Source organism: Papaver somniferum, chromosome 7 (genome assembly GCF_003573695.1).
Source record: "Papaver somniferum cultivar HN1 chromosome 7, ASM357369v1, whole genome shotgun sequence".
Lineage (NCBI taxonomy): Eukaryota > Viridiplantae > Streptophyta > Magnoliopsida > Ranunculales > Papaveraceae > Papaver > Papaver somniferum.
The window spans coordinates 165,271,879-165,281,567 of NC_039364.1; the positions used below are offsets into that span (position 1 = coordinate 165,271,879).

A 9,689-nucleotide genomic window follows, 5' to 3' on the forward strand; every position below is an offset into this window, starting at 1 on the left:
AAGATCCTTAACAATGTAATAATTTTTAATCCATTGGGTCTCTTCTTCAACATCCTTTAATCTTTCCCTTAATTGGAACTGTTCTTCACCACGTTTCTTTGCCTTGAGTTTCTCTTCATATTCTGGTGCAGCCGATGACGAATATATGGTTTCTCTTGTACATTGTTTTCTTAACACTTCTTCCATCACCTTGATCCATTTGAAAGGTGATGAAGACGTAGTTGCATTCTTAGTTGCTTGTTCGTTTCTTTTATGTATCTCTTCTTCCATTGCAGCAATTGATTTGGTTGTTCTCTTGCATCTTCTAAGTATGTGGTTGATGGAATTGGTAGTTGATGAAGGATTTGCCATTGAAAACTTGTTTAACTTATATTTTCACCTCAATAATATCCTTTGAACACAAAATTGAGTTATCTTCCTTATACAGACGGATGCCCAACGACTATATTTCTTAGAACTCACGCCCAACGACTATATTTTTTAGTTTAAGGAGTTTGAATATGAATTGATGTAATGTGCTTTTATAATTAGTAAAATCGTTGTTGTTATAATTTTAACGAGTTTAAATTTGATGAACATGATGTAGTGTGCTTTTACAATAATTAAGTACGTGCAACAAGTATTTAAACCAACATGCGACCCTATTGGACGAGTTGTGTCTCGTGAGCGTTTACATAGAGATATACCCACAAAACCTTTCATCATTTCAGTTGTTTACTCCTTATCTGAATCTTCCGAGGATGTATCTTCTGCACCTTGTGGGTCATACTCATCAGGGATGTTGTTTTTCAACATCAAGTAACAGCTATAAAAACGGAAATTCAAGTGGTGTTTTTTTGAATAACTAGTCAAAGCCTCCGTCTCCTACAAGCAAATAAAACAATATCAATTACAATTTAATTTTTCAACATTAATAACTACACATACTTAGGTATAAATAGGTCAATTACTTACTATCTCGGATTCCACTGGAGCCCTAAATAGGCATAAAGTTTTTTGAATCGTTACATATTTTGTCACTTCAGCAGTTATAACATTTAATCTTGTTCTTAGGTAACCATTGTTTCTCTCATTTGGATTGCCGGTATTGATAGTAAACCTTTGGAGCAATTGTTCCCAAATGTTTGTGTTAACTTCTTCTTCAATTTGTTGATAAACTTCGATCCATGAACTAACAATCATTTCGTCTTCTGCCGGATTATAACCCACCATAATTAAGAAAGAAATATGTTGCTTTGTAAATAATAATTTGGAAACAGAAGTGTTTTTTTTTTTGAGATGCAGATGAAAGTAGGTCGAATTAATGTGTTCATTGGTAAACCATATGTGATCTATTTATACATGGTAAGTATACGTATCCATATACTGTACAAAGAGATTACTCTTACCGTGCAAAGAGATTTCACTAGGAAGTATATATATCCATGTACTGTAGAGATTACAAGGATAAGTATACATATCCAAATACTGTACGAATGAGATTTCACAGATAAGTATATACATATTCAAATACTGTAATAAGAGATTTCATGGAGTAATCTTCAGGCTTAAATAACCAACTCATAATCGTAAACCACATGGCCATAAGATAAAAACGTAATTATTCTAATACATAATTCAAGCCTAAAAATATTTTAAAGTCCATCTTACATATGTCTTTAGCATTAAGACTTTTAAACAAACACAAAAGTTAAAGGGTTATCATTCATCCTCTTCCTCCTCCTCGTCGTCATCATCATCGTCACCATCATCATCATCATCATCATCTCCATCTCCATCATCTTCATATTCGTCTACCACATGTCTGTCTCCATAAACATGTTCATCTGCAGGTTCAAATTCATCCGGTATTTGGTCATTGTAATCTCCTTAATAATTAAATGCACCATCCTAGTTTTCACCGGGAACAATTTCTTCTTCTAAATCCGTATCATCATAATCTCCATCCGATAATGGAAGTACCACGTATTCCATATCTGAACCCCCCAAACTAGACAAGTACCCTGCCTGGCCTCCTCTACCCGGACGAGCAACAATGTGTTTGACAAGATCCGTTCTTAATTGTAGGTGCATTTCTAGGTTTTTCAGAGATGACATAAAAACACGACCTTCAACGGTAGGTTATGGAATCGAAACAAGAACAACTCTGCCCCAATCTGTATCCCGACGTTCATGCTCAATGATCATGTCGTGTAAAATAAGACAACATTTCATAATTAGGTTCAAGTCAGATTCATACCAATACTTACACGGTGATCCGACAATTCAAAATTTAGCTTGAAGCACTCCAAAAGCACGCTCAACATCCTTTCTTTTAGCCATTTGATACTTGTTGAATCTCACATACTCTGGAATGTCCAATGTCTGACTGAAACCTTGTACAATTGTAGTCAACTTTTGATAGATACCATCGGCTAAGAAATAACCCATATTGCATTGGTGACCGTTGATGACATAATTACATGGAGGTGTTGCACCCTTTAGCATGTTATCGAAAAGGGGTGAGTGTGCCAACACATTCAAATCGTTATTTGATCCCGGCATTCCAAAAAAAGCATGCCAAAACCACAAATCATATGATGCCACCGCCTCTAGTACCAGAGTACTCTCTTTCTCTTTACCCCGGTAAACTCCTTGCCAAGCTACCAGACAATTCTTCCATGGCCACTGCATACAATCAACACTACCAAGCATTCTTGGAAATCCTCGTTCCGCATTCTCAGCGAACAACCTCTGAACATCTTCAGGAGTGGGTTAACGCAAATATCTTTCTCCAAAATTCATGCAAACGGTGTGGCAAAATCTTTTTAGATAATAGTATATTGTGGTGGCACCCATACAAGTGTAATCATCAACACTATCAACTACCGTACTTTTGCACAAACATTTCATCACAACAACTAATTTCATATGTGGAGAATGCCCCATAGTACCAGTTGCATCCGGACGCTAATGCCGTTCCAGATCCACTTCAAGCAATTTTCCTAACAATTTCTCGAACAATTCTTCCCTCATGCCTAGACGTTGTTTGAATTGTCTTGAGGTATAACCAGTTCCCGTGTAAAATAATCATTCATCATTTTCGCATCATGCCATGCTCGATCTCGGGTAATTACATTACGTGTTTGCACCTCCCTAGGTATCGGTTGTCGAATGATACGCAGTCGTTCATCCAAACACAATTGTGTAAACATTAGCAAAGCTTTTTCTTCTTCATCACTAGAAGTATCCAAATGTATTCCGTATTTAACTCTCACATAAGCACGCATAAGACTCATTTTGTACCTTTCCAAACAACAAAAATAATATCATTTTATCTATACCATACATCAATACAATCCAATCAATGTGATAATACATCAACGGAATAGAAGTTTACAAACATTTCATTCAACATATCAAGAGATGCATCACACAACAAGATCAAATTAATATCAACTAAAATCAAAATCAAATTAATTTTAAACCCTAAAATTACAATCACTCACCTTTGATGATTTCGTGGATGGAAAACGAAATTGAAGGATGAATTTGTTTCACCTTGGAGTAACGATCAAACCCTTTTAATTTAAGCCAACGAACCGCAATTAATCACCACGAAAATCAAAAGGGGATAAAAGGGGTTTTAGAGGGGTTTGAGAGAAGAAAGAAATTGAGAAGAAGAAGAAGTGGGAGGAAGGATCGATCTCCTGGAACTTTATTCCTCTGTGACAGAAACCTAATTTCCGTTTAGTCAAGTCAACGAGTTGACTGTGACGGAAACTCAGTTTAATGGAGCTGCCTTGTGACAAGTATCACTTCCCTACAAATAAGGGATAGGGAAGGGATGAGGCCAATCACAGTGCTTGGTCTTATAAAATTGGACCAGGCATGAGCAAAAGGTTGGTGGAGGCTAGGATTTCTTTCCTTTCTTCTAGAGAGAAAAAGGAGAGAGAACTATACCGTCTTATAGACTAGGAGTCTAGGACCTTATAATCACACTCCCGCCAAAGAACCTGGAAAATGCACTTATCCATCCGTTCTAATGCTTAAACCCTAAATTTGCCTTTCCCTCTTCCTCTCAAACAAAAACCCTACCAAACTTCCCTGCAAAAGCTTTTCACACACATCTAACTTCATCAAATTCATTTGGAGGTAGCAGCAGAAAAGGGTTAGGGGTTTGATTCTCATTTACAGAGTGTCTGGTATGCCTGGTCAGTTACTGCCTCTTAAATTAGTCAATAATTCTGTAACTACAAGTACCACTTTTTCCACCATGAAACTAGCTTCCAACTTTCAGTGTTCTCGTAGTATTTCTGTTTTCTCCAGAGTTTTCCCGTCCAAACTTAATTTCCTAGGGTTTTCAAGAAATTTTGCTGTTCCAATGTTGTTGTCTGATGAAGAATCAAACAGTAGAAGTTTTTCTACTGGTTCTTTTCGACCTAGAAATGGTGGTAGTAGTAGGAGTGTTGCTAGGAATCCAGAATTTTCACGAGGTGGGCGTGGTTTAGAGAGAGAAAGTTTCAAAGCTGGGAGCTTTGGAAGTAAAGGGGCAAAACAAAAAAGTCTCATTGAGGATGAAAAGGAACTTAATGATTGGGCTGGTGGATTAAAAACCGATTCTTTTCGTGTCAACAACGATAGTGATGCTTCAGACATGGATAGGGGATATCAGAGAGAGAGGGATACTGATAGAACAAGGGGTTCATATTCAACTTCAAGGAATCAGAGAGGTGGAAGGAGTGAAATGACATCTCCAAGGAGGGGAAGAGATGATTTTTCTGCTGGTAATAGTCGAGGTTCTCGAGGTGGGACTAGTTCTTTTCCTAGGGGTTCAAGGGGCAACAATTCTGTGTCAAATTTTGGTACAAAGAAACGGTTTAGCGAGTCATCATCAGATGAAGAGATAACTCCAAGGAGGAGGGAATTCAATACTCAGGGTGGATATTCTTCCCCTGCCACAAGAGGTGGAAGGAATTCTTCCTTCAGTAATGGGCGGGGTCGAGGGGGTGCAAGTCTACAGAGAGGGTTAAAACCTTCTGGTAGACAAGCTGCTTTGATCTCAGACGATGAAGATGATGAGGGGGATTATGATTCAGACACAATTTCTAGTTTCGAGAAATTGCTCAAAGATGATGACAGTGAATACAGTGACGAAGATAGTGAAGAGGATGACAAAGGTACTGATATTGATAGGTTTAAGGGGTTGGGTTCATTGGGTGGATCAGCCAAAGGAAGTGGTGCGAAGGTGATTCCTGAAGTATCAAGTGTAGATTCTGAGTCTTATCTAAGTCAGACCAGGTAAATATAATATGGTACCTGTTATATAGTTATGATCTTAATTTATATTTAAATTGATTGAGTGTGGCATATTAGCATTTTAGAATTGGTACTCACCAAACAATTTCATGTAGAATTGAAACATAGTTGATATTTATGTTAGATTTTTGCAGACATTGAGTTGATATTTTTTCTAGTGTGTAAGCAATAAGTATTGCTTTTAGCTCCATGCTTCTCTGCAATGATGTTGGGAGAAAAACTGGTACTAGCCATTGTTTTTGTGTCATTTGAGTTCTCATGGGATCTAAAAAGTAACATCTGAACCTCTAAAGGTTCGAGTGAGAGGTACTGGTTTTGGTTTTGGATTGTATTTGCTTTTGGGAAAATGGACTTTACTACTCTTTCTATTATAGATATCTTGATACGATTTGTATCTGAACCTTTCGCTTTCTGATGTTTAGGTTTGATCAATGTGCTGTATCTCCCTTATCGTTGAAGGGAATTAAGGATGCTGGCTACGAGAGGATGACCGTGGTGCAGGAGGCAACTCTTCCTATCATTCTCAAAGGTAACACATAACAGTGTGGATTTTAGCCATTGTACTGTACAATGTTAAAATAGTTCTGAAGCTAATATCTTTTGCTGATCTATATAGAAGTCGTTCTCATCTAGACTTCGTATTAGCATATGTAAATGCTTCTGTTACTGTAGTTGAATATTTCTATTAATTCCTCAGTCCTGGACTTGGAGATTTATTTTCATTTTTCTTTACCATAAAATAGAAAAAAATTCAACGTCAGTCGTTATTCATGTATCATATATATCATGGTGAGATAAAACTCAAACATATGGCCACATATATGATTGTTTTTGTTTTTACAACAACCTTTTTGTCTTTCAGGGAAAGATGTTCTGGCCAAGGCAAGGACAGGAACTGGGAAAACTGTAGCATTTTTGGTAACGAACTTACCTTTCATGCTCTGAGTGTATGTTGCATGCTCCCATATCAGTAGGGAATGTCTTTGAAGTGTCAAGGTGTGAGATGTCACAAGGAGTGTTTTTCCGTGCTCAACTTTGAAGTTTTGATTTCAGCTTCCAGCAATTGAAGCAGTTGTAAAATCAGCTTCTGCCGATCGTGATCAGAAGAGACCCCCAATAAACGTGCTTGTCATATGCCCAACAAGAGAGTTAGCAAGTCAAGCTGCTGCTGAGGCTACCAAATTGCTGAAATATCATCCTACTCTCGGTGTTCAAGTTGTAATTGGAGGTGTGAGGCAAGCATTGGAGCAGAAACGTTTACAGGCAAATCCGTGTCAGGTAAAAAGTTATGGTTAAGAGGATTTGTAGCCTGTAGAATGATGAATACCTACCATCCTGAAAATTTACAGCAAATTTTCTGAGAAGTGAATCTTCGCCTAACCCCTTCAGATCCTTATCGCCACACCCGGAAGGCTCAGAGACCACACTGAAAATACGCCTGGATTTGCAACACGGTTGATGGGTGTGAAAGTGCTGGTTCTTGATGAAGCCGACCATCTGCTGGATATGGGTTTCCGGAGAGACATAGAGAGGATCATTGCTGCTGTTCCGAAACAGCGTCAAACACTACTATTTTCTGCCACTGTTCCAGAAGAGGTATAATTTTATCTTGTTAGATAAGTTTTCTAATTTCTTCTGATTTAGAGAAAGGTCTGAAGGTACTAGCTGGTCTGCAGGTTCGCCAAGTCTGTCACATAGCTTTGAAAAGAGATCACGAATACATCAACACTGTTGCAGAAGGCAGTGAGGAGACTCACACACAGGTAATTTTATGTACCCTGTTGGTCCTTCAAATGGTGATTTATGGCTTCCATAAAATGCTTAAACATTTTTGCTTTTGCTTGGGAGTCGTTTCAGGTTCAACAGACACATCTAGTTGCGCCACTCGACAAACATTTCTCACTGTTATATGCTCTACTGAAAGACCATATTGCAGACGATGTTGACTATAAGGTATTTATTCTTGAAACCAAAATTTTCATGTGTACTACTTTAGCAAGAGCTGCTAAGGTTACTATCTTGTTTTTTCTTGTATCTTTTTAACCTCCTTTTTCTTGGAAATAGTTGGGATGTAAAAATAGTAAAGCATTTTGGATTACAGTTTCTCGATACTACTACAAATGTGTTCTAAAGTTGCATAGGAATTTTACTTTTAAGTTGTCTTTTAACCTCATGCAGTTAAGAAAATATGGACTTCATCATTCGATAATATTCATATTCATCATATGTTTACGGTTGGTGTGTGCTGAAGAAGTATTTTCTGCCATAAATCATGTGTATTTAATTTGCGGGGAAAATTGCAGGTTCTTGTATTCTGCACAACTGCTATGGTCACGAGATTTGTAGCTGACCTCCTTAATCAGCTTAACTTGAATGTACGTGAAATCCATTCCCGAAAACCCCAAAGTTATAGAACAAGGGTTTCTGACGAGTTCCGTAAGTCTAAAGGACTTATTCTTGTGACATCTGATGTATCTGCACGTGGAGTAGATTATCCCGATGTTACCCTTGTTATACAGGTAGTATCTCTGGTTAAAACGGACAAACTTAATTGTCCAGTAAATTTTTCTTCTTCTTCTTTTTCTTCTTGGAGGGCCATGGTTTTTTCTTAATCTTTTAAAAGCAAACTGTACTAAAATTGCAGATAGGATTACCATCAGATAGAGAGCAGTACATACATCGACTTGGTAGAACGGGGCGGAAAGGTAAACAAGGGCAAGGAATACTGCTGCTGGCACCTTGGGAGGAATTCTTCTTATCTAATCTGAGAGATTTGCCATTAACAAAAGCTTCAGCACCTTTGGTTGATCCTGATACAAAGAAAAAGGTGATTCTACCCCATTTTGGGTTTCGCTATAAAATTTATAGTCCAAATAAATATTTAGTTCTTTGTGTGATTTGATTATTCCCTGGGGTATTATTTACCAAGGATAGAAGAATCAGTTCTGTCGGATGACAAGGCACTATTTTTTTTCTTTATATATGATAAAAAAGAAAACATAGAAAATGATGTGTGTACTTACAATTAGAGTTTGAGCAGGTGGAACGAGCCCTATCCGAAGTAGAAATGAAAAACAAAGAGGCGGCATACCAAGCATGGTTGGGATTCTACAATTCCAATAAGACAGTGGCACGTGATAAATCCAGGCTTGTTGAGCTTGCCAACGAGTTCAGCAGCAGCATGGGACTTGATAGCCCTCCAGCCATCTCAAAGCTCGTTATTGGCAAGATGGGACTAAAAAATGTCCCTGGTCTTAGATTCAAATAGATTGTTTAGATATGACAAAGAAGCCCGCGGCAAAGGAGAAAGTGTACGTCACAGGCGGGAAACAGATTCTGGAGTTTGTTTTTTTATTAACAGGAAAATTGATAAATGAAAATTACACGGAGTCTTGAATACATAACTGTATCCAGAGAGGGATATTATCAGTCCATTCTTGTGGACCATTTTGTAACAAAATACCATGCTTGGGTAAAGAGTCAGCCACACGGTTAAAATCTCAATAATAAAATAGCAAATCCAACCTCCATTTCTTACATGTCAACGTGCATGAGACTTGGGATTTAGGCTTGCACCGTGCTGAGTATCATCCCGCGTGTCACCTATTTTTACATACCAAACTTTGTGAGATAATGTATATCACGTTTTGTAACTTCTATACATAGCCTTGTTAGGCTCTTAATTCCAGAACTAAGAAGAGAATGAGAAGGGAACTCGTTCCTGCTTCCTTCCCATAAGCTTATACTAGAGTTTAACCCGTGCCGTAACGGCACAGGCGTTATATAAATTTTTGGATGATTATGTTAAATTATTTATCGAGAATTAGTGGATTCCTAATCAAATCCTCCAGAACTTTGAAACGAAACCCGAAAAATGGGGAATTATGACACCTGAATCAATATCCTTAACTGAAACCAACTCAAAATTTCAATTATAGGCCCCTTACAACTTGATATCTAAATAGAACATAATAATTAGAACATCCAAAGTCCAAACGTGGTTTCATAAGACAGTCCATTAAAACAGGAATTCATAACATTAGTAAATGCGATTCCAAATTCTAACATTTTATCGTTAGCAATAATGGAGTTTGAAATTTTATACTACGTATAAAGGAAGTTCGTAAATCAAACATCATGATTAATTAATAATTGATCTGTATTACATTCATATTACTGATTAGAAAATGCAATTCAAAAGTCTACAATCTATCTAATACAATAAAAAGAGAGGTCATTATTGATTAGTATTGCACACGCCTAACCCAAGTAATATCTCTTTGACACAAATTATTTAATGTACTTGCTCATGTGAGAAAAATATTCCTTTTGGAAGTAAGAATTCACAACTATATGTTCAAATAAAAAGTGGATAGTTTTACGTGTAAGTA

At 37.3% G+C, this 9,689-nt stretch overlaps 2 protein-coding genes across 2 annotated transcripts; one reads left to right on the forward strand and one right to left on the reverse strand.

Annotated features, from left to right (window-relative positions):
• Positions 1-2,265: 2,265 nt before the first annotated feature.
• Positions 2,266-2,694, reverse strand: LOC113295498. The gene has a single exon (XM_026543828.1). The coding sequence runs from the start codon at positions 2,692-2,694 to the stop codon at positions 2,266-2,268; it is 429 nt and encodes a 142-aa protein (XP_026399613.1).
• Positions 2,695-3,907: 1,213 nt separating this feature from the next.
• On the forward strand, positions 3,908-8,873 carry LOC113298983 (DEAD-box ATP-dependent RNA helicase 31-like). Its single transcript, XM_026547886.1, has 10 exons — positions 3,908-5,280; positions 5,721-5,827; positions 6,161-6,216; positions 6,352-6,576; positions 6,688-6,894; positions 6,975-7,061; positions 7,156-7,251; positions 7,602-7,817; positions 7,943-8,125; positions 8,339-8,873. The coding sequence occupies exons 1-10, from the start codon at positions 4,187-4,189 to the stop codon at positions 8,564-8,566; spliced, it is 2,499 nt and encodes an 832-aa protein (XP_026403671.1). The 5' UTR covers positions 3,908-4,186; the 3' UTR covers positions 8,567-8,873.
• The last annotated feature ends 816 nt before the right edge of the window (positions 8,874-9,689 follow it).